Source organism: Dunckerocampus dactyliophorus, chromosome 14 (assembly GCF_027744805.1).
Source record: "Dunckerocampus dactyliophorus isolate RoL2022-P2 chromosome 14, RoL_Ddac_1.1, whole genome shotgun sequence".
NCBI classification, from domain to species: Eukaryota; Metazoa; Chordata; class Actinopteri; order Syngnathiformes; family Syngnathidae; genus Dunckerocampus; species Dunckerocampus dactyliophorus.
Genome location: NC_072832.1, coordinates 18,739,197 through 18,765,867, shown reverse-complemented (window position 1 = coordinate 18,765,867; position 26,671 = coordinate 18,739,197). Strand labels below are relative to the sequence as shown.

At 40.0% G+C, this 26,671-nt stretch overlaps 1 protein-coding gene across 1 annotated transcript; it reads right to left on the bottom strand.

Annotated features, from left to right (window-relative positions):
- Positions 1-4,199: 4,199 nt before the first annotated feature.
- rhoq (ras homolog family member Q) lies at positions 4,200-26,400 on the bottom strand. Its single transcript, XM_054798671.1, has 5 exons — positions 25,855-26,400; positions 25,488-25,546; positions 11,632-11,796; positions 11,187-11,282; positions 4,200-6,641 (listed from the first exon to the last, which is right to left on the bottom strand). Exons 1-5 carry the CDS (start codon positions 25,994-25,996, stop codon positions 6,480-6,482), a joined length of 624 nt encoding a protein of 207 aa, XP_054654646.1. The 5' UTR covers positions 25,997-26,400; the 3' UTR covers positions 4,200-6,479.
- Positions 26,401-26,671: the final 271 nt, after the last annotated feature.

The following is a 26,671-nucleotide window of genomic DNA, read 5'->3' as shown; positions in this document are numbered from 1 at the left end:
TTGTCCAGCTCATCACTATTAGCATCCATGGTGTTGGCCTGTCTTCTGGTGCAGGCTTTGTAGACACTTCTGGTCAAGGTCATGAGCAGCTCTTTGAACTTTTGATGCTTTTGTGGTAGTAGATCAATCTTTTTATGCCTGTTGTTGGCCTTATTCGGTACTTATTTGGCGCTTCTTCTACTTCTTCTGTGGATGAGGTGAAAGAACCACAGTCTGAAGTGAACAAAAAAAAGTTATCTTTTCTTTGTAGCTTTTTTCTACAGTATATTACCATCTGGATACACACAGTGGTTGTGTCTGAAGACACTGAAGTAGTGGCATAATCTTCCATTTAGGAATTGACATTTGACTTTGGTTTGTGGGAATGGCCACAGCTGATATAGCTCAACTTCCCATAGCTCTCATGTTGTTCTCTTGGCATCAGACTAGTTCAGATTAACTCTACAATGTAGAGTAGTGGACTCCACTTCACAATAACCACATCATCATCAGTTTTTAACAATCAGTTGATTATTATGCCCATCCTAACATTCTCTATTCATTCTGTCCCAAGTTTGAAGGTGGCGTCTCAAGTAGAGATGGTTGAGTTGCGCAAAACTCGTGTTTTTTTACTGAACTGGGACTCGCGGGTATTCGTCTCTGTTAACTCGTTCACTTGCCCTGCTGCTAGCTAAATTAAAGAGGAAACCAGGTAACATGGCATTAATTGCGCAACTTTTACTCTAAATGCATTTGTATACATGTACTGTATTAACCCAGTGGAAAAAGCGACAGATCTGCCGCTTGCATCTGGCAAGTGGTGATCTGCGATACCACTGATTTCGGTTCCGATCCGACACTGAGTAAAACTCAGGCAGGTATCGACGATACTGATACTGATACTTAATGCAAAATCACAACACGCATTCTAAACACACTCATACAGCCTAGGTCTGGCACCAGCATGCACTGCTAAGCCACAGTTCCACTCAAGCTAGCTGATGAATAAAAGATGACTTTCCAAGTTTCAGATGGCTGCTTCAGGGAGGGGCGGGTTCATGTTTGTGAGGAAATGTTCACCATGAATGAGGATTCCACTGGGGAAATATCGCCCCACACACACACGCCCTTCGCAATTTAGTCATGTTATGTCAGTTTCCGTGAGAACAGTAGATTCCTTTTTCATTGGCCGATCCCTTGATTCTGTTAACGCAGCAATCATGGGGCCCGATCCTTGCAATCTTTTTGGTTCTGCCATTTTGGGTTACCTTTGGTAATTTTTATTCTGTGATTGTTTTCTTTGGGGAGACACGGCCTTCTTCAAGACAGTAGCTCCACCTCGTGTTTAAACCGAGAATACAAAACAGTTGAGTACATATTAAATGGGGGCCATCGTCCATTATGTTTTTAGACTTTGACACCACCCAGTTAAAAAGGCCCTGGTTTGGAGTTTGAGTTTGTGGTTTGGTCCGCAACATATCTGACTAGAGACAAAAATGTCAATCACTGCTTTTCAAAGTCAAAGCTGATTTGTGTGACTATCTCGTTTTGCCTAATTGACAAAGATAATAAGTCTGCTTTCATGGATGACTATGGAAATTTAAACACATTTGAGAGGCTGAAATCATAGGATATTTACATTTTTAGAAAACACAAATGAAATAGTTCATCAATTACTTAATTGTCAATTAATAAATTAATTGTTGCAGGCAGCCCTCGTGCAAATTGAGCCTAGTGAGCTGCATTCACAACAACTCATACAGTCATAAACTAACAATGAAAAAGTTAATGTTGCTTTCCAAATTAAACCAACCAAGAAGGCTTTTTAACACAGTTAACACTTTTATTCGGTAGACAAGGAGCATCAATGCACCGATGGCTGCAGCGCTTAGGGGCTTAGGTCCTGAAGATGGAACCTCACCCGGGACAAGCAGGCGATAGGTTATCTGACCTGCGATCCACCCCACAACACAGAATGACAATACAGTCGTGCAGGCTGGGGTAGAGAAAAGGAGCACCATTTACATTAAAGCATCACTCAGATTATTGTATTAAATGGTGAACAAAGCAAACAAACGAACTAAGAGAACATATGCAATGTTATGGATATTTGGCTCACAGGAAAAGTTCATTTTTAAGACACAAGTGCAGTTCCCATTGGGCTGGTAAACGTAACATTCAATCTCAATTTCAGATATGGTGTAATGAGACGTGTGTTATTATGATTTCTATTTTTTAGACAACAACATCTGGATTTTAAAAATGAAAATATTTATAAATGGATATTAGTCAAATTAATGAGCTGTATGAATTTTGATCCAACCTGAACAGGATAGGCAGTAGAAAAAGCTCAACCATTCATCGTTTCTCAGTCACAACAAATAGTGGCTAAAAAGTGAACATTAAACAAGCTTTTGAGGGTTCACATTGGAACCAAATAAAGAAGCAAAATAGACGAGTCACCCTTTGGCATATAATTTTGGCTGCAGTGATCTCCTTTCATTCGCAATGTCCTTTCATTTGAAACAAAATTCGTAGAAATGCGGCACCCTATTGAATGTAACCTATGAAGCTACATTGATAATCTTTGCAAATAAACTAAAAAAATGCACTTTACACATCAATCATCTAAGGACACACAACTAATAAAATAAGATGAAGGATACATTTTTTTTTTACTTTGACATCAATTAATGGCTGGACTATTGGCAAATGAAAAATGTGTTTTGAAGTAGTATTAATATAGCGATCAGTGAGTGGGAATTATTTGACTTTAATTATTTTGGTCATCTGCCAGAATGGACACATCATTAGTAAGCTAACTTGTAGCAAGCATCTTGCTTCTTGTAACTTGTAACTCAATGTAACTTCTTCATTAGCTCGTTAGGAAAAATTGTAATTCCAATTCCATTGTTTGGTGACTGATTATCATACTTTTTTAATAACCAGTTTATTGCAACACCTTCCATTGCCTGAAAAGCTACAATTGACTTCAATCACAGACATTGTAATAAAATCCTAGAGCTTGATTTGAATACAGTGGGGGAAATAATTGTCTGATTTTCTGCTGATTTCATAAGTTTAACCCCTTACAAAAACATGAACAGATCATTTTGATGCACAAATCAATCGTGGTGAGAAGGAGACCACTGTTGGTGTGGTAATTTGAAAATGGAAGCAATGCAACAGTCACCTGTCAGTATGGACCTCCATGCAACATCTCAACTTGTGGGGTATGGATGATTCTGAAAAAGGTGAGGGATTAGCTTAGAACTGCAAGGGATGATGCGACCACAGCCACCAAAACAGGCATTAATAATACACTTTGCCATAATGGATTTAGATTGTGCAATGTCTGCAAGGTCCATCTGCTCAAAAGGGCACATGCAGAAGCCCATCAGACGTTGAATCTTGAAGGTTTCCGAGAAGAAAATGAGACCAAAATAATAAACAATACAGTAGAACCCAAAGAACACCCTCTGTCAAACATGGAGGTGCAAACATTCTGCTACTGGGCTGTTTCTCTGCCAAGGGTACGGGAAGACGTCGCCGCATTGAGGGGCCAGCCATGGATGGGTACTCCAGCAAGACAATGAACCAAAACATACGGCCAAGGCAACAAAGGAATGGCTGAAGTATTGTATGTAATGGTAATGTCCTTGCCAGTCGTACTAAAAATCTGAATCTTTCAGCTGACAGCTTTGAAACCTTCAGAATTTGGAGAGTATCAGTAAAGAGGAGTGAACCAAAATCCCACCTGAGATGTGTGCACACATGGTGACAAACTGAAGAAACGTCTGACTTCTGCTTGCCAACAGGGGTTTTAGTACTAAAAAAGTACTAAATCGCATTTTGCCCAGCCGTCAAATACTTATTTCACTCAAATTGAATACAAAGTCATGTAGAACCTTTTATGTTTTTTCCTGGATTTTTTTTTAGGGTTTAAATTCAGTCTCTGTTGGTGGTCATCTTAGAAAATCAAGGATCAGGTAATTATTGCCCCCACTGTATGAATTGTGAGTTTGTATAACAATAAACTGTGCTCAGGTTTCTGCCTGCAAGTCTGTATCAGTGCTGCAATCACCCAGTGCTGCAAGAGGGGCAGTGTTGAAGAACAGGAATGTGCTTCATCTGTTGAGCCTTTAATATAAAGTACAGTATAATGTAATTTTCGCCACCTGATTTTGATGACAGTTTGTGTGCATTTGTTTCTTTGGGCGTTATATATGCATCATTTCTAAAAGATAATCTGTCTATCCTCCTTTGACACCCTAAAAGTAATAAAAGTACACACTATTGCATGACCAAAATTCAAAACAAAACGTTAACGTTAAAAATAGACAACTCTAGGTCCAAAATACTTTGTTGATACAACATGTCACTTTCTGATTTCTGGTTTCATCCAGCGGTCTTTAAAGTGTGGCAGAAAAAATAAATGGCTGGGGCCTCCCCTACACCACAAACAAAGATTTTCAGGAGCATATTTTCTGTTTTTTTGGTTACTCCAGAGTTTCGTCCAGGGGTGTCCAAACGTTTTCCACTAAGGGCCACATACTGCAAAATGAAAGGATGCAAACGTCACTTTGATATTTTGTGCAACAGATGTAGATATGCTATGAACTTACATATACTTGAAGAAAAACTTCTCAGCTTTGATATATAGATTAAATACATTTTTTTCAACTTAAAAACAAAAATTCTACATTTTCTTCTCATAATATTCTCACTTTATTCCCATATTTTTACTTGATTCCCATAATATTAGGGGCATAGCGACTCATCTATTACGTCGATGTATCGACTTATATTCCTGTGGTCCAACTAAATTGATCTGTGTTTGGAAAGTTGCCATTCCGGACGACATATCGAACAAACACTGTTTAAAAGGCAATCAATCGGCAGATATGTTATGTGGATGTAGTTTTTTTTTTAGCACTTTTAATGATAAAGATGTTAAACATTACTAGACAACAAAACGTAGCATGGCAGATGGCAGAGGACAAACTGGCAGGTGAGAAATAATTAAGCCACCATGCGCTCCAGTGTGTGGAAACACTTTGGCTTTTGCAAAAAGGGAGCTGTTCTAAATTAGTCGCTCGCTGTTTGTAGGATATATAAAGGTCAGGTAAAATACATGGCAACACTACAAATCTCTCCAGCCACCTACTAAGGCGCCATCGGATTTCACACAACGCTGACCGTCCAGGCACCTCTCGTTCCCGCTGCAGCAGCAGCGCAAGGTAACGTCAGCTTTTACTGCACTTATTGTACTTTTATTGAAAATCTATTGAACATTGAAGTGTTGCGTGCACTTCATTCAAATAAAATGAGAACGCATTTGCCGTTGTTTACTTGTTTGCTTATATTCAGAATTAATTTATCCCTGATTCCCTTACAAAAAACAACAGGAATCTATGAAACTTCACCTGAACTGCCCAGCATCCAGGTATTTATTTCACAATCACACTGGTAGAATTTTTGGGTAAAAAGCTACTGAAATGACTTAAGTTACTGAATTGTTTTGTATCGTATTGTATCATTCTAAATGAACCAATATCGTCCTTGAATCACATCGGCAACCACGAATCATGATACAAATCGTTATTAAAACGGATCGTTATAACTTTCCCTCCAACCTAATTCTCCAAAAATTGCAACTTTATTTTGTTTTGTTTGTTGTTACGACTTTTTATATTTCCACTCTCTGCCACTAAAATGACATTATTTTTCCTCATACTAAGAGGTTATTCTCATAAAATTTTGACTTTTTTCTTGTTAGAATACGACTTTTTCTCAGTATTTTGACTTTATTCTTCTAAAATTACTGCAGATTTGTCATTTTTTTGCTGCTGTTTTTGTTTTTTGGTTTTCTTACTAAATTATTAATTATTAATTAATTATTAATTATTATATTTTTAAATTATATTTAAAACAGCTACGGGCCGCAAATGACCCCCCCTAAGTCCCCACTTTGGACACTCCTGCTCTAGGCACTCACTGTAGGAGCTAAAAAGCAAATTTAATTGTGACAACTGAGTTAGCATAGCAGATTTGAAATCAATTATTTTCTTCTTTTTGCTGAAGCTGTTGCATTTCCCCTGAAATCTCCTGGTGGCTTCCTGGCAAGACTTTACTTCACACTTTGAAAAACCCTGCTTTACTGTATCGGTTGTCACCTGACAAATGAGGGAAACTGGCAGCACAACAATGGGCATGAGTGCTAACTGTGCTTCTCTTGATGGCATCAAAAGTGAATATATATTCATAGTGTGAAGTCATTTTTTTAAATCAAGCAAAAAAAAAAACAACTACCGTTTCTAATGCAAACATACAGTCTCTTGAGTTTTGTGCTCCTTTTTTTCAAAGTCATAAACTTTCGAGTGCGTTGCAGCTTGGAAGTGAACCCTTCAGCGCTCTTCTTTGTCTGTGCTCAATTGACATCATTCTGTAAGTCCAACACACATGTATAGTTTGCCGCTAAATGATGGCGTGTGTATGTATCATGTGATTAGGCAGCAGTTGATGCAATGGGGCCCCAGTCTTCTCTTCAGAGCTCCTTTCTTTCTCTTGGGAGCCAAAATGGCAATGATGGCCTCATCAAACACTGTCTTCAGGCCTTTCTGGGTCAGTGCGGAACATTCCACATAGCAACAGGCACCAATCTGAGGAGTAGGGAAGAGAGGATTATAAATCAGTCAGTGTCAGCCTTGTAATTTATCCATCCATCCATTTTCTGTAACCCTTATCAGGTTTTTAGGGGTGGATTTGTTATGTCACTCCGCTCCTCTGCATTGAGAGAGAGGAGCCAGATGAGGTGGCTCGGGCATCTGGTCAGTATGCCTCCCGGACGCCTCCCTGGAGAGGTGTTCAGGGCACCTCCGGACTCGGGGAAGACCCAGGACACGTTGGATACAATGTCTCTCAACTGACCTGGAAACGCCTTAGGATCCACCTGGAGGACCTGGACTAAGTAGCCGGGGAGAGGGAAGTATGGGTTTTCTTGCTTAGGCTGCTGCCCTCGGATAAGCGGTAGAATATGGATGGATGGATGGATGGTTATGTCACCTCACTAAAAGAAGGTTCTGGGTTGGAATCTCAGTTTGGGCAGTTCTTTATATATGTTTAAAAGGCTCCAACTGGTGGTGCCTAAGACCAGACTTAAGACCAGGGGAGACCGGGCCTTTTCCATAGTTGGCCCAAAGCTGTGGAACACTCTCCCCCCTCATGTAAAAACGGCCCCCACAATTGAAAACTTTAAGTCTCATCTTAAAACCCACTTTTATTCTCTGGCTTTCAACTCGGTGTGAGTCGTGTGGTCCTCTGTGTCTTTTATTATTTTTTAGTTTTAATGTTTTTATTTATTTTCTTTTTTTTAATTTAATGTACTTATTTATTTTTTACCTACTTCTTGGATTTATTGCTTTTATTGTTTTTACTTATATATTTTACTGTTGTGCGTTTCTTTGTTTTTATTTGATCTTTTAGTTTTTACTGTAGTAATTTTTACTTCTACTTATTATTTATGGTTTTACTAGTCTGTGCAGCACTTTGGAAACAGTGTTTATAAAACGTGCTATATACTGTAAATAAAGTAGATTGGATTGGATTGGATAAAACAAACTCGAATGCAGACCTGCCAACATGTTTGCATTTTTTGTACAGGGTACGCATTACAACCCTAAAATACGCTACTATGCTTCACTGCTCTCTGGTATGCACTTTGTTGATTTCGCCATTTTCTGTTTCCTTTCTCAGCCTGCCCACGTTGCATACACCAGTTCTGTGACTTTGGACATAATTGTGACATAATAAGGCTGCAACTAGCAATTCCGTTCTTAGTCTATTAATCTGAAGCTTGTTGTTTCAATTGATCGAGTAATCTGTTTTCCAAAGTCAAAGCTGATGTGTGTGAATATCTTGTTTTGCCTAAAACACAAAGATAATATGTCTGCTTTCATCGATGACTAAGGATATAAACATGTATTCACATTTGGGAGGCTGAAATCAGAGGATATTTACATTTTTAAAATTAAAAAAATACATTAATCAAATACCAAAATAGTTGTTGATTAATTGGATAATCGATTGGTCATCAATTCATCGATTAATTGTTGCAACTCTGAACCATGATGAAGCCTAGTGTCTGCGCATAGTGCGATGAACACCTCCAAATGAAATCCTCAAGCTGTGGCGACGCTGACCATTAAGGATGTCTTTGGCTTGCAGTACATTATTTCCTGTGTGTATATGACATGTACAGAGGCCCACCTACGCAAACACCTTCTCCAATTTCGTGTCTACTGACTGTCGATTAGTTCCAGCTGCAGTTCCCTCCAGACGGGAAGTTTAAAAGCTAAATAGTCGACGAGAGCTGTGGCTGCTCACAGAGTTGACATCACGTCACAAGTTCAACTCGTGGGTGTGCATGTGCAGCTTGTGGCTCGTTATTTCTTGGCTCGCAGCACATTGTAGAAATACAACAAACAAAAAAAAAACCAGCTAAAATTAGAAAAACTGAGCAAAAAGCACAATAATAACTGGTACAAACAAATGTTTCTCCTTAAATATGTGTTAGATATTATACTGTAATATATATATGATGCATTGTCAGTCTAAAAACATCTCATGGGGCCTTCAGGACAGAGACACACTCACCCTCCATGATGCACACATTCACACACTCACATAGCACAATCAGAGTTGTGCAACAACTTAAATATGACTCACACCAGCTTGACTCTCACTTTCACACAGACTTGGCTTTCACTTTTTGGGCACACAGGCTTAGGTTTTACTTTGTCGAGGGGTGCTGAAACTGCCGTATATAATCTGTGTACTTTCATTCTGGGCTCTTCTATCTTTCTCATTGATGCTAAGAGTCCAATGCTGTGACCAAATATATTGCTCTTATTTTTTAATCCAATTTGAAAACGTTTTAAATTGTGTAATCATTGACTGCTCGGATAGCAACGTGGTCCAAAGAACCAGGAAGAACGACAAAGAGAATAAATTGCCTTTACAATATGAATCATGTTTTTTTTTTTTAGCCTTTTTACAAAATAAACATGTAACATGGCCCTCCCCCAGACTGCCTCAAAGCCAGGAGGTTCTCGGTTGAAGCAGGCTCTGACCTCTCTGGAGATTGTATGTTTTCCCCATGCTCACGTTGGGTTTCCTTTAAGTACTCCGGTTTCCTTGTACATTATGAAAACATGCATGTTAGGTTAACCACAGACTGTAAATTGTGCATAGGAGTGAATGTGTACCCCGCCTCTTGCCCAAAGTTGGCTGAGAAAGGCTCCAATTCACCCATGACCCTGAAAATGAATGAATGAAAGAAAAAAAAAACTCTAATGCGATTGCTCTTATAGTGAGTAGCATAGGGAAATCATTAGGAGTTTCATGAGACGAGACAATACACGAAATTCGGTGTACGAGACGAGACCAGATTTTAACATTACTTTTAAGAAAAGCACAATCAAAAATTATATATATATGACAATATATTGCAATCTACTAATTTAATTTCTACTACATTACACTCTTCTAGACTCTGTATATGCTGCCTCCACCCACTGAGATAAAGAGACTGTATGACTGACAAAAGTAAACTCTCTTCCTGCCTGTTTGGAGGCGGGAGACGAGGAAAACAGACACGAATGCACATGGCAATATGCATTATGCATTATTAATTCATTAACTTATTGTCGTCCCAAGCCTAGTGCCTTGTCATGTTTTAATCTCATGAGATCTTGTGACATGGGGTCTTGTGACACCCTAGAAATCGTGACAATACAAGTATTGTGTCATACTAATCAGTACCGTGACATACTGATAAGTATCAGTATAAAACTTGAGCTCGGCATCGGAATTGCCGTCTCTTACATTTTAGTAGTTCAGTCTGTACGACTTGTGCTTTGGAACCAGAGAGTTATGGTTCCAATTCCGCTACAACCATGTGGTTTGGTTATCTTCGGTTCTATGCAGCAGAGTGAAAATGTAATTTGAATGTAATTTGAGTGACTAAAAATAGTGTGATGAATTACAATTGATGGTTGTCTTTTCTGTCTCCAAGTGTACCCCACCTCTAACTCTAAGTCAGTAGGGATAGGCTCCAGTTTGACCATGTACAGGTTAAGCTGTAAATAAAATGAATGGATGGAAGGACATGCCAGGCAGTGGCGCAATAAGATGGGGGTCAAAGAAGCAGTCGCACGAGGCGCAAAAAAATATCTTTTGCATTGTTTTAAAGTTTGCGTTTTTACTCACAAAACAACGTCCAAACAAAATGTATAATGCTATTTTAAATAAAAATTGTCTTCTGTAAACTGTGCCCAAGCCAGGTTGCATAGGTTTCAGCCCCTGTGGCACAGTGTAGAAAATGGATGCATCCAATAAAATTGTCCACAATTTTTCACCTATTTATTCTCGTACTTCTTCTTCATCTTCCTATTCCGCTTCATTTTTCGTCATCTTTCAGGACTTATGAAAAAAATCCCACATTTATTGTAATTTTTCATATTTACTGTGACAATTTTCCCATTGAAAATGAATGGGCAATTTATTTGGCACTGCCTACTGGTGGAAAATAAGTTTTACATTTTTCCTTATCTGTAACATGGCTCAGGTGGCCTCCCATCCTGAATGTTGCTGGTTCGATCCTCACTCCTCATGTAATTGTTCAACATATTTATACATTTCAACAATCTTTCTTTTGTACGCAACTCCCACACTTCTCAACCACTTCAAACCATTCCAACATCAAAACGTTCAGCTCATTCAGAACACGTCTATTACCTATCAGGACTTTTCTAAAAATTCCCACATTTTCCATACTTCAATATTTTCTGTGACATTTTCCCAATAAAAAAAATGACAACTTCAATGTTGTCCTCTACTGGTGGAAATTCACTTTACATTTAACATTCCATGTAACATTCTGCTTCTTTTGTTCACGGTCATAGAGCGGTTGTCTCCCAGCGTGATGGTTGCACATTTCCAGGATATTTCAACAATCATTTTACGTTTGAGTGCAGCTTCCACATTTCAGCATTCACACACAATTTCGACCAAATTGCTTCATCTAGTTTAACAATAACTTTGGTTTAAGGTTCTCTATGTTATTTACAGGAACTTGAAAAGAGATGTTTGACAGTTTGTCTACGCAGAAAGCAAATACCTTCAGGTTGTGTTCCAAACATACATACCTCCTTTGCCAGTTTCTGGCCTTGCTCAGTCGCTATAGGTTTCTCCTTCATATTGTTCAGTTTGGCGATGGTCTTGGGATCGTCACGTAGATCAATCTGGGAAACAAACATTTTTGTTACTCATAAGCAAAACAGTCTAAAACTGCTGTATGTTTGCCGTTGTCGCAGTTGTGTCATCAAGCAGTGACAAGGCATAGTTTTTAGCAAAGACCTCTATTGGATCTTTACATCTAATCTCTAATCTAATCAAATCTATTAAATTGTGTACCCAATGTTGTGGCTGGTGAGTGCACATATGGAAAAATCTGTCAGACGACGCTTGATCAGTCCCAAAGGAATGATTTCAATCTTAATTCAAAATTCAAAATGACCTATGCTTTACTACACTCCTCAATATCAGTAAGTGAAAGGGGCAATTAGGATGAGCATCCTGGTGAAAACTCACCTGGGTGCCAATGAGCAGATAGGGGACACTGGGTGCATACTCCTGCAACTCAGGCACCCATTCTTCACGCACGTTCTGGAAACTGGCAGGGTTAACCACAGAGAAGCAGATGAGAAAGACATCGGTCATCGGGTAGGACAATGGCCTCAGTCGGTCATAATCCTCCTGGGAAAGGATTCAAGGTCAGCATTAGAAAACTCAAGGCCGTACATGATCTCTTAATCCCAATTAATTATTTAAGTGCATCAAATGTTAACATTTTCTCTTCACTGAAGCCAAGTTAGTTATCAAGTGGTTTGTTCCACACTGACTGCCAAGCTCCTGCTGCTTTTCACATATGATGGGTAATTTTATGACAGGCTTGATGCTCATAAAAACTGTCAACCAGATGTGAGTTATGAAGAGCAAAGAATGTGAAGACCTTCACATGGGATTTGCTTTCTCCTTCGCCCTCTTGCTGACAGAGGCAATTAGGGATTTTTTTTATTTCGCTGTCCTTCAGTGCAAGCTCAGCCACAGAATGGCCATGACATATTGGAATGCCAGGCTGATTCCATCTTGGATATGTGTCTACTGTAAGTGGGTACTTAACCCATGCGTTGCATTAACACGTGGATCTGATCAAGCACTCGTCACTCTTGTCCTTAACATGGATACATTATTTTGAAGAATCTCCAATTTGCTTATATATGAACCAGGCGATAGAAACAATATGCAATAGAAGCGATATAAATTTGGCCTACGATAGGAATTTTAATTCAGCCATCGCTAACGCATGTTGATGATACAATCGACCCGCAAAATTGAGCGCGACAACGTGCAACAGGCTGCAACGCATCGTCAATGTAATAAGTAAACATGGCTGAAGGAAGGCTAAAGGAAAGAAACTCAATATGTGAAGCTTTTTCTTTAAAGTCTCTGCAGCTGCTGCTTGAATTTTCTTGTATTTAAATTCATCTGCCACATGATGTTGTAGAATTACAGAGTCAATGTTCTCAAACCATGTACAGTGGAACCTTTTAGCGTCATTAATCCGTTCCAGAATGCCCGACTCTAACCGAATCAATTTTTGCCATAAGAAATCATGTAAATCCAATTAATCCGTTCCAGAAAGGCAAAATGTTAACACAAAACACAGTTGTACAATTATAGTTTTACATGCATAAAACAAATGATGAATGAAAGGAATAAATGAACATTTAAGTTTACTTTTACCTTCATCAAAGATGTGATTGTTGACGTGACTGTTCCCAAAGACACGATGTGGCAGCGAGATCAACAGGGACACCAGTTTTGTGTTATTTATTGAATTCAATAGTGTTTTTCACCCCAAGTCTCTGTTTTTCTTTTGATCATGGCTGCAAAATAACAACAAATATATCATGACAAAATGTTGATCTCTCTGCCACATCTTATGTGGCATGTCTTTGGCAATAATGTCTACAATGAAGGTAACCTTCAATGTTCATGTATCTCTTTCATTCTTCACTTATACGCAAACTGTGTTAACTGTGTTAGCAAAGAACTACTACAGAGTCAACCGCTGATGACATCGTAGACTGGCGCCGTTGCTGACTTCCGGTTCCTGTTTCCATGTATTAGCAAGCGATTAACAAGGACGTTTTGTGATAAAATACATTAAAAACATACTGTAGTTGCACTCACGCACTGGATTAACTAGAAAATGTACGCAAACTTAAGCAAAATTTTGCTCTAAGTTTTCTACTTTAACTGGAAAACATGCTAGCCGAGGATACATTGGAAACTGTACTACACTGGTCTATGTAACCTGTTCTGAAAAAGTTCTATAATAATTTATATGCCAACAAAGATATTTTTATATCTATATGACTATATAACTTATATGAATATAAATAGGTTTTTCTGACCCGCACATATTGTGGTCCTTTGCAGCAGCTAGCTTGAAGACATAGAATCAGTGAATCATGGTTAATTAAAATGACTGAATTAAAATGGTCATTTTTGTCTGTTAGAAGTCTGAGTGTTCAGCAAATAGATTCTGGGAAAGTGGCAATGCACAATTAGCTGAATGTAAAACGATCCCCCAAATATCCAGTGAGTAGTAGCTAGGAATGAGTATCATGTTGACAACACTGATACTGACACTGACTTCTTTTCAGGAACAGAACAGACCTGCATTTAGGACAATTCTAAATTGGTACTAGTGGGTCGGAGGGGATCAGATGTTTGATGAAGTCTCTCAACCTGCAAAATATGCGCTGTAACTCATAGTGACAGCAAACAAATACGAAAAAGTGAATTTTGGTATGGCTGTGCCATATCTGCCATCTTAGAACAAATACTGATACTGCTCCTCACGCAGATTAACAGACATTGGAACACATCAACTAAAAAAGCGTCAGGAAACCTATTTCATGAAGAGATTCAATGAAAGGCTGCCTGATTCAAACGGGTGATGTTCAGTCCCATCCCCCTCAGGCAACTGTGGCTGAGTGGTTGAGATTGCAGTTTAAGAGTCACAAGTTTGAGACCCCTGACCAGAATTTCCTCACACTGATGCAACAATCCCAAAATCTACTGCTGTTATTTGAAACGCTGCCCACACTGATCAAATTGCAACAGAGGCATTTAAGGGGCAATTTGATTCTCTGCCAAGCAGTGGAGCAAAATCACCTGCCCTCATCATAAATGTCTTTGTAAAAACAGTCATGTTGCTCTGAAGGCCTGTTTAAACAACACCTTTTAAAAATGAAAATGCACAAATAATAGTCTTTTTGTGAGTAAGTCAACTTTCAAAACAGAAGGAAAGTTGTTTACAACACCTGCATTCCAGTTTCCTATTTTTTATGAACAGAATATCTAGGCACGGCCAAGGCATTGAGTGAGTCCAGTTTGAGGGTTTTAGGATCTTGTCTCTGCTATTTGCAGATGATGTGGTCCTGATGACCTCATCGAGCTGTTCGCAGCTGAGTGTGAAGCTTCTGGGATGAGACCTTCGGGTTAGTAGTGACGGCTTGTCCCAGGTGGAGTTCAAGTATCTTGGGGTCTCGTTCTTGAGTGAGGGAACACTACAGCGTGAGATCGACGGGCAAATCGGTGCAGCGTAGTAATGTGGTCGCTGTACCGCACCATCGTGGTGAAAAGAGAGCTGATCCGAAAGGAAAAGCTGTCAATTTCGATCTACGTTCCCACTCTCACCTATTGTCATGAGCTATGGGTTGTGACCAAAAGAACGAGATTGCAAAATACAAGATGAGCTGCTGAACTGGAAGAGGTGGCTAGAGACAAGGAAGTCTGGACTTTCTTAGTGAGGGACTGTCCACACGGAAACGTTTTCAGGTCAAAACGGCAAAGTATTTTATTGTTTCAGTTGTTCATCCACAGCGTTCTGGGACCCGTCGCCACGCTGTCGCCGTCACATGACCAGAAGTGAGCTTTGACGACAAGCTAACATAATATCTGAATATTTCGACCGGCATGACTCACCCCAGTCAACGTTCTCTTTCATATTTTGTTGTCCTACACTCGAGGACAATGAGCATGCGTTCTTTCTTCTTCTATACTATAGTTTGGTGTGTCACGTGGCTCCTTCTGTTTGTCTGTTTACAGTGCCACACGTAGGTGTGCCTTTGGTATTACGTCGTTTTCACCCAGTGATCTGATTCCGTCTGAATGCAACTATTCACGAATCTGGCACAGTGCGGACGCAAAAAAAAAATCCCAGGAACGTTTCCATGTTGGGCCTGAGACTGCTGCCCCTGTGACACGGACCGGATAAGCGGAAAAAAATAGAATGGAATGGATCGGTGTTCCAGTTCCATTTTAAACACTGGAAGACTCACCTTTTAAAAAACTGATGACATGTACATGTGCGAGTACAGTATTTCTTTGATTGTTTTTATGTAAATGTGCCCTAAGCTACTTGCTACAACAATGCTATGCTAATGGCTTTTTGTTTGTCCATGACCTGTGCTGGCAAAAGTGAATCCTCAGATCAGCCAAAGAACTGTAGAGATACAAAGTCGAAGCCACTCGGCAATTTCCCTCGTAAATGGGCCCACAGCTTCTCTGAGACCCATCAATGCCTCTCAGACTATTTCCTCGCTTTGCTCCTGACACTAAACACAATATGTCCTCCAGCCACTCATGAGGCATATTACACTCAGCGCAAACACTCGCGCTCATTTATGTTCAAACTCCTGGGGTTGCCAGACCACTTTGTTAGGCTGGCTGTCTCCATCACAGGAATGTTGTGCTGTTTTATTAAACAATTCATGCCATCACTTGAACAGTGCATCACAATCTTTGACATCATCAAGATGTATGTGGATGTTCAATAAATACTATGGTGAGTAGAAATAGAATAAAGGAATGGGTATACGATAAAAACCTGTACACAGCCATCTCTGCAAAGCTTGCCATATTCACTCAGTCGCTGCGTGAGCGCTCCTGTGTGACTCAGTGACATGACCATAATTCCAGTGAGTCACCGCCATATCCACACCTTCATTGTTCATTACTCTTTCAGCTTCTACCACCTGCTTTCACATTACCGTCACGTATGAATGCAACACAAATCTAAGTCTGATCCGCAAAATACAAGCTTTTTACTAACCTGGATTTAACCTCAAAAATCATTTTTACTGGCCCTGTAATGATGATTAAAAAAATTAATCTAATCTTTTAATATCTGTACATTATGAACATCCTGCCATGCGCCTCAAAATCCAATCCAATTAACAGGCAAAGACACATAATGACATTTTAGCTCTCATAAGAAGCCATTATCTTAAACACCTTTAAGGATGTTCCAACACCAAAATACATCAGTAGAGATTATGGAACATGTTATCCACATTGCAAAACTAATCTGTTAGAACAAGGTCATTCTAATGACTACTATAAGTCCACAATACATTCACGCAACAACTCACAAAAGTGAGTACACACCCCATATTTTATTATCTTCTGAAATGACAATGCTATAGAAATTAAACATGGATAGAACTTAGAGTAGTCATGGTACAGTTTGGAAAGCAGTATGAATTTACTGTCCTGAATATATGATAACTCACAAGCCGTTATTGTCTATCTTCAGGATCAGGATCGGCTGCCGATCTGCTGTATTTTGAAGCTCGGATAATATTGGCTTCCACCACGAGATCCGGCCGATCCGGTTGCCGTATCACGTTCGTAACTCTGGGCCACACTCCAACACGATAGGTGCGCTACGGCGCCTCAAAGCTGGTTGCCACAAGGCTCCTGCCACCAGCAAGAAGAAGAAAACACAACACCACCATGCAGACATGTCCGATCATGGCCGAATGTCATCACAAACACTACTAAACATGTCGAAATGGTGGCGAAAAACCTCGGAAACTCCTCTTTTACGGAGCGTGAACGGACGCTAAGAGGGGTTAGCTTGGTTTAGCAGAGCATGCTAATGCAGGTGTGTGTGTGTGTGCGCGTGTGACTCAGACTGGATGAGTGGATTTTCACCGTGTTGTGTTTTACCGCTTTAATGTAAGGACCATTTTACATTTCCCACTGACGATGTGCAGGTTCTGGGTGAAAAAAGACGAGAGGCACGTTTATTTTTGCGCCCAAGTCGCATCAACCGTCAATCGCCATTCTCAACACACACAACACACTTTCGGTGACCGCTCTTTGTCACATTTGCCTAACTGTGTAAACAAAATACGAGTGTCACAGAAATATCTCACATTAATAATGCGACTGGAATTACATCTGTGACTACATCTTCCTAAAGCACAAGCACGGTTACATTACAGTTTGTTGCAATGTGTGCCGAGGCTCACATCCCAATAGAAACGTTAGCCAAGCTACATCAATTTCTCAATTACTGGACAAAATGGGATAAATGTAAGGATTTTTGCATTTCATTCATGGATATTTTATTCACCAACTCAAATATCATACTCTAAACTGGTAGAATAAGTGGAAAAAGTTTAACTGAATTCTAAAATATTAAAATAGAAAAAGCGGAATTTATATCAATTTAAGTAAATTGAAATAAAACTGATTTCATAGGGCCCTAAGAGAGTTTGTTTAAAAAAAAAAGTAATATATATTATAAATCACACCACAAATTGATCTATAACCATGTCAAATGATTAGTCCTACCCTAAAAGTATGTTTTTTGCCCATTTTTTCCAATTTTATCTTTTATTGGATGGACTTTTATTACGTCTTTTATTGGATTAGGAACCTGACTCACAGAGGTTTGTTATAAAAGCTAAATAATATTGTTGGTCGTGCTTTGTAATAAAAATGTACATTCAGCAATACTTTGGTTGCATTACTTTTATTGCTTTGAAGAGCTGTTTTCATAACCAAATTCAATTCCACAAATTCATGTTTGTAACAAAAGATTATTAAAAAAAAAAAAAAAAGGATCGGTAACGGATTGGATCGGACTGCCAAGACTATAAAAAAAAAGTGGGTCGGAAGCCAAAAAATGTGGATTGGGACATCCCGATAGTACACCTCTCGGTGAACATGTCGAAACTGTGCCCAAAGTGTCAATATTTATTGGTGAGCACTATGGTGATCTAGCATTGCCTTAAAGTGTTCATGACACCAAAACACATGTTAATGTTGTTATTTTTGCTGTGGCAGCGACGTGGCCGTGATGTTTTCAGAAAGTAGTGGTTTGCTGGTCCACACGGCAACGATAAAACGCCGTTGTCAAATTTCCCCACTCTGAAAGCTGTTTTCAAAAAACACCGTTTCAAGGCACCCAGAACGCCGTTGCCGTGTGGATGAAAGGCTGCAACGATAAAATACCTGCTCCTGTTCCCTCAAACCTCTGTCGAATCATTTCATTGCCAGTAGTGATTGCGAGAGCCCAACTTAGATCCCATTGTGGCATCAAAGTAAAATAAAATAATCGCCCTTATTTCCAAAATTGATATGCATTTACAGTACATCAAAGTTCATGTGGTTATTTACAAAACTATTTTAAAAAGAAAAATAAATATCACTGCTTCTGAACGTGTTCTGCGGCCTGGTTCGGCCCTGATATACATACTGTAGATTACACGTCCAAACATATCCATAAAATGGAAGATCCTTGTAAAGATTTCTGCAGGTTCGAAGAACAAGTCATATCCAAGTTTCAGTTCTATAGTAATGTCCCTTGACATATATACAATAGTCCCTCTTTTATGGAGGTTAATTGGTTCCACACTTGACCACAATAACTGAATTTGCGTGAAGTAGGATTCCTTTTTCATAAATGAGAATTATTTCGTAGTTATGACATCGAAACCCTGTTTACGATCTTCTAAATACGTTTTTTAACATTTGTAGAGGCATGAAATAACACCCTTATAGTCACCTTTACATTCGTATTACCCAATATCGTGGATAAAATCAGAGAAAATAAGACATTTAAGAGAGTTTACCTTGTAGGGGGAGCAGAATTGATGGCGAACAGGAAGTGACGTCGGGGGTTGACAGTTTCAATTTAGCTTGTTGTGGGCTATGACCGCAACAGTAACCTGTTATTACTATGATTATTATCATGTCATTATTGTGCCTGTTTTGAGATAATTTAAACTTGCAATAAAAGCCTGTTGTTCAAGTCTGGTTCTTCGGTAGTAGTCTCACCAAACAATTACTGACACCTAGTGACCAATCCACAACACTACATTCACAAGTTGTGGTCCTAATGGCTTATACTGTATTTGTATTTTAGGGCATTTTGCCATTTTTATGCTTGAAAATGCTTCATTTGGGAAAAAAATATATACAATTTGCTTAAACATGTATATTTTTTGACTAATAATAGGCCGTTGTCAACCACAAAACAGCCATCACAGCTGTCAAACAAACCTATAGGAAACATATCTATGGTACATGCTGGCTGACTATTCCTCATTATCCTGGAGAGATTGTTTGTCTATTTTTATTCATACCCATTTTCACACTTGTCCGCAATATGCACTCCCACATACAAATGCACTATTTGTTTGAACAGACCCGCTTCCATGTGAAGACATTCATTAGAAGACTCAGCAGCCCCGATAACATTGACAGTGGTACAGATGCACAAGATTCAATCCCAAACAAATCAAACGAAGTCTTGTTGCACACACTACACAACCTTAAGTACACTTACACCCTTCTAATGAGGTCAGATACAGGTGAATTTCTGATATTGAAATAACATATGGTTAACTAAGGTAACTCTAGGGCTGCAACTAACGATTATTTTTTCAGTTGATTAATCAGAAGCTTGTTGTTTTGATTAATCAGTAATTAGTTAGGTCCTAGACTGACCAAATCAATATGAACCAAACACAAACAGTTAGTGTTTTGCTCAGCAACATATCAGAAAAGTGGCAAAAATGTCCATCACAGTTTTCCAAAGACAAAATGATGTGTGGGAATATCTTGTTTTGCTTAAAACACAAACATAATAGGTTTGCTTTCAGGGATGACTAAGATTTTTTTTTTTTTAAACACATTTGAGAGGCTGAAATCAGAGAGTATTGAGGATGAATGGAATACCAATATGGTTGTCAATTAATTGCATAACTGCAGCTCTAAGCATGTTTACTAACTTTTGTACTTGTGAGCAGCATGTCCATCCAGGTCGCTGTGTGGCTTAACATTCATACATTCAATGATTCTTGAGAGATGATGGGTGAAATGAAATGGTTACATTGATGAAGGGATGTGCAGTTAACTGTGAAAGTGTAATGTGGTTGAGGAACAGCCCAACATGAAAAATTTGTGTCAATAGGGCAGCGAGACGTGGAACAGTGTGGGTTGCAGGTTCCTCCTTTCAGCATTTCCACTGGTACCTTTGCACGTTATGTCCACTTCCTGTTTCCTCTTCTCGCTGCAATGCTAGTTTTTCTTGAGTGCAGGGGCAGTGGGCAAAACAATGAATAAATAAACACTTTGCCTTGTGCTTTCTTGTCACATTCAGCAATAGTGGCTTTGCAATCCCACCATATGGAATAATTAAATAGGCAGCAGTGGAAAGGGGCGGGTGGGGTTACTTTTCAGACAGTAGAAGGCAGACAGCAGACAAAACACAGCGACACTCAGATCTATAATGAGCTGTGATTATGTGGCCCAGACATAAAGCTGACGTGACAGCTTGGAGGCCTGCGTCTGTGAAGCTACAGATACACTTCACTAAACTAGGGAGGGACATTTGATGAAATGTTCATGATGGACCACAGGGAAAATTAATGAGCAATTAATGGTTATTTCTGGAATTTTATTTCAATGAGATGGAAGATATCTCTCAGAATTTTCTGAATTTCTATTCCCTAGCCAGTAGTGGAATGGGTACAATGTCTGGCTGTCATAGTGGAAAACTGGTTTTAAAGTGACAGTTTTTTAAAAACATTGTAGCTGTTTTCCTCTAATCCAGGGGTCCCAAACTCAATTTCACTGGGGGACAGTGGATGTAGAGTCTGGGTGAGGCTGGGCAGCATCAAGTATTGGGAGTAGGGCTGGGAATGTCAGGGTACCTCACGATACGACACAATTCACAATACATCCATGTGATAACACCACTGTTAGTTCAGTGTTGGTGTTTACTTGCCCCTGTAAGTGTGTAAGTAACACTGAGCTTGCCCCGATGTTGCGGGCTGCAGTTACACTACTCTTTGACGTCCAGTCGCGGGCCGCAAGATACGATTTGGTGGACCGCAAATGGCCCCACGGGCCGCGGGTTTGAGACCCCTGCTCTAATCCCTGAAAACAGAGTATGCATGTGTGTACATCATAACCAAAACAAAGTTTTTGAATTTTACAATCCGCAAACAGTTTCCCATTACCACTTTGCACTTCAAATTCCGTGGCTTCACTCTATCACAATTTTTCCAAAATATATTCATTAATAAACTATGCTGTTTTGTGGTTGAATAGGGGCTATTATCAGAAAAAAATGCTTATTTACACATATTTTACCTAAACTAAGCATTTTCAAGCATAAAAATTGATCAAATAAGTAAAATACAAACAAGCGGTATAGAAAATGGATGAATGGATGGACATGGGAGGACAAGTAGTTGGTGCTCTGCCTCACCGGTCATCATGACAAATAACAAAATATCACAATTAAAAATAAATATTAATATTTGTCCATTTCTCCAATATCCATCCAATTACATCCAACATACACAACTTGAGATTTATGAAGAACTACAATAAACTTATGATAGTGTCTCACTGGGATCCAATATCATTTTAAAATGAAATGACCACGATGCAGCCTTTTAATTAAAAATTGCTGAATTTCCTGATCATCGTTCCCCGATCAAATTGATCATCAGACAATAAACTGCGGTGAAAGGTCATAGAATGACGCAGACAGTACTGCACCTAAAGGGGGCGTACATCACCAGACACGAACGTCACCGTACGTCACTGACATCCATTGCCAACTACTGGCATGACATGCATGTTGCAGTGTTTGCTGTTGATTTTGTTGGTCCATGTGAACAGAGATTGTTTTGAACAAAATGCTGTCAGTTAAAGTTTTTAAAAATGCAAAGATCTGATTATTATTATGGTATAATCATGTAAACGTACCCTGATGGACTTTCACTGCCTTCTTAGCAGTTTCCATCCATCCATTTTCTATGCCGCTTCTCCTCATTAGGGTCGCGGGGGTATGCTGGAGCCTATCCCAGCTGACTTCGGGCGACAGGCAGGGTACACCCTGGACTGGATGCCAGCCAATCGCAGGGCACATATAGACAATCAACCATTCACACTCACATTCATACCTATGGACAATTTAGAGTCACCAGTTCACCTAACCTTTTTGGAATGTGGGAGGAAACCGAAGTACCCGGAGAAAACCCACGCACGCACGGGGAGAACATGCAAACTCCACACAGAAATGCCCAGGGGAGTTTATCTGTTTATCTTTATCCCATCTGTCTCTCACTTCCTCTTTCTAGTTTTTCCTCAGTCATTCTGCCCCTCTTATTTGGGCCACCACACTTTGATCACACACTGAAGCTATAAACATAACCAGCTGGGCTCCTGTTCCACATAAAGAGGTCAGCAGAGTCAGGGGCAGCGGGGGATGGATTTTGAACTGTGGTAACTCTACTCTCCCTGGCCTGACATCTGGGGGAACTTCTCCATTTCAGAATGAGCTAAAAACAAACCCTCCTGTGACACACACACACACTCACTTACAAATACATCAGAGCAGACAATGAGCTTCCTTTTTTCCTTTTTTTTTTTTTTTACAACAGAAGGGTAACACTTCTGCAAAATACAATATAACACAGCCACAGGTGGATTGGTGGGTGGCATGACAGAGTGAGATTTGTGCGGCTGAATACTCTCTTGACCTTCTCGTGCCTCGTTTATGTCTTTTCCAGTCAACAAGATTCAGTTTCAGATTGTGACTCATTCACACAGTTAAATCCAGCCTGAGCAGTGTTGACTGTCCAGCATGTCACACATGAACATTTTTAGGCGCTACAGAGACAGCATGACATGGCATTATGACAATCTATCATATATTATTGTCAATGTGTCGTGATGCTGATATTTTGTTGAAATGTTTCCTTGCGTGTTTTGAAAGGCGCTTATAAATGACATGCATTGTAGGCTCCAGCATACCCCCGCGACAGGTTAGGTTAATTGGCGACTCTAAATTGTCCATAGGTATGAATGTGAGTGTGAATGGTTGTTTGTCTATAGGTGCCCTGCCATTGGCTGCCAGTCCAGGGTGCACCCCGCCAATCGGCCGAAGTCAGCTGGGATAGGCTCCAGCATGCCCCCGCGACCCTAATGAGGAGAAGCGGCATAGAAAATGGATGGATGGATGTTTTTTTATTAATAAATCTTGCTGTTTCGTGGTTGAATAATGCCCGTTATTAGTAAAAACATATATATATATATATATATATATATATATATATATATATATATATATATATATATATATAAATCAAATTTTACTTCTTTTTTGTCCGTCATTTCTGGACTATAGGGCGCTACTTTTTACATATGCTTTGAACCCTGCAGCTTAATCAATAATGCAGCTAATTTATGGATTTTTACGAGCTACCAAACTGCTACTCCTAATCATTTATGTCCATCCATCCATCCATCCATCCATTTTCTATACCGCTTCATCCTCATTAGGGTCGCGATCATTTACGTTGGCTTGTAATTATGTAAAGACACATGTAAAATTGATTGTACATTGCAGTAGATTAGGTTTGTTTACAGCAAAAGAACTACAGTTACCATGATGCTTAGAGTGCAGATTCAAGAGTAGTGACGCTAATATCACCTTTGCAAGTCTTATTCAGCAATCATGTTTTGATCTGACAAATCTTAGGTAAGTTTGATCGAGTGTAGAATTACTACAGCTTCTGCTTGGACCGCAGCAGCTGTTGAACTCCGATGGAAAAAAGCGTCTCACGTCTCACCCACTGGAGCTAACGAGTGACGCTGGGTAGAGTGGAGGAAGGATTGCAAGGTTTATAGTGTGCGCAAAGCACTTAATGTGCAGTTGTAATCCTGCCTCGAGCACTGGCACTTCCATGTGTTCCATATGTTACAACGTGGACACCTGTGGCTTATAGACAAGTGCAGCCTATGTACATATGTATAAATTGTTCTTTTTGTTTGTTTGTTTTGTTTCTTTTTAAAATGTAGTTTGTGCGGCTTATATTCAGGTGTGCTCAATAGTCTGGAATTTACGGTAAGCATTTTCAAGCATAAAAATGGCTAAGTGCACTAAAATACAAATATACGGCATTCAGAAGACACATTCAGATGTCTAATTGGTTCAAGTCCCAACCGTGATAAATGGATTTCCGCAAAGTTGGATTCCTTAGTTATAAATGAAACATTTTCATAGTTAGAGCATAGGAAAGCTATCGACAGCATTGGCCAAACCATGATTTTATTCAGTAAAAAAAGCAAAAGAAACAAATATTTTGTTGCTACTCACTACTGTAGCTTGGAGAACTCTGCTTATGCGCGACAACATACTTTTGACGGGATGGTTTTTGAGTTCGGACCTAGTATGCTCAAGAGTGGGAAATTTCCCACCTCCCAGTCCCAGGCATTATCACTTGCAGCTGGTTTCATTTTGCACATTGCAAATCAAAAGTGAGCTAACTGTAGAAAGATTCTTGTGTCGGCCTCGCTGTCGCTCATAGTATACTCAAGGCTCTTAACTGACCTCTGAGTTTAGATCAGCTATGTACTCTGAACCTAAAAGCTTCAGAAAAAAATGTGAATATCAGAAACATTTTTACATAAGCGGTGGAATTCATGTATTTGCATCTCTGAAAAATGTACTGCAGGTCCAATAAGTCACAATAAAGAATGTATTACTTTCATTTACATCTCATGTGTGTTCATATGTTTGCTCCTCCTTGTGTGTGAGTGTACACACAAGCGCTTATATTCAGAGAAAACACCATTTTGTGTGTGTGTGTGTGTGTGGGTGTGTGTGTGTGGGTGTGTGTGTGTGTGTGGATGCGGAGGCTGCTGGATCAGAGTTTGAACTTCTCACTGAATGGCACATTGTAAAGAAAAATCCCAGCATTAGGCAACCCCATTAACAAACCAGTGACATCATTACTGGACATAGGAAGCCCGTTCTTCACATAATTCAACTATTCAACCCCCCTCACTACCATCACTGTCTATGCCACACGACTGGCATTAAATACGTATGAAAACTATCACCTGTTGCGGCTTAGTGTTTGGCCGGAATATGCAGCCTATGTGTGTCAGCAGGGACCAAGAAAGAGAGACAGTGAGAGTGATAACATGTTGTGTGTGTGTCTTGTGTGTCTTTGACATGCTTGGCACCTGACCAGAGTAAAAAAAATAGAGCATACCTGACCGGCTGTGTCGTACAGTCCCAACAAGTACTGTTTTCCTCCAACATTGACACTCACTGCAAGGAAATGACAAAGAGCAGTTGAAAAGAGGAAGGCCTGTGGTTGAGGATGTTAGGGAGGGGTGCATAAAGGAGAGGTGGGGCTGTGGGTCCCCAACCTCTTTCTGCAATGAAGACGGCAAACAAGTGGTTTTGATTATAGCAACAGATGCAGCCCATTGCTGTTAGTGGAAGAGGAAACAGCGACTATAAGTGCTCGAATATCCATGTATTAACACATTATTATACATAAACTAAAAGAAAACACATCCCAACATGTCATGGTGGCTTTATTATTAGAGACAATATGATAGGTGAGCGCCTACCTGCATAATGATCAAAAACTGTTGGAACATATTCCTCTGGAAAGGCGTCATTGGCGTAGCTCATGAGAAGACACGTTTTTCCCACAGCGCCGTCACCGACCACGACACATTTTAACATGATAGTACCGGTTCCGTTAGCCATGATCTCGAGCTCAAACTCATCGTCTTCGACCGCCCTGTTTTGCCGCCCTCCTCCTCCTCCTCTTCCTCCTCCCGCTATTGCTGCTGGGCACTGGTGATCCCCGCACGGCGGGGGGCATCACCAGCATCGGCGTCGGACTCCGCGGCGCACCGAGCGGCTACACAACTGCATCTTCCTCCCTGAACTCACCGACACCACCACCGCTTACACTACTCCCAAATTGAACCGGAAAACACTTCGCTGTCGCCCAAGCTGAGAGGTTTAAATAAATGTCTAATCCAACAAATGGTCCTCTACTCTTGGAGCACTTCCGCCGAGGTTGCGCACGCCTCTGGCGGCCAGTGGTGCGGGTTCTCCGGCGTGGCTCAAGCTGCTTGACGTTCTGTGCCGAGCCGCTGCTGCTTAGACAAGGTGTGTGCGCTCGGGAGAGGGGCGGAGATTACATTTGCAATCTGGGGACTGTGTGTAAAGTACACTGAGGTAGCTTGCGCTACAGTACATACACATGCAGTACAGTATGTCACAAAAGAGAGTACACCCCTCACATTTATGAAAATATTTAATTTTTCACGGGACAACACGAAACAAACAGCACTTGATACAATGTCATACAAACAAGCTTGGATAACAGTGTACATTTGCTGTCCCCTCAAAATAACTCAGCACACAAACATC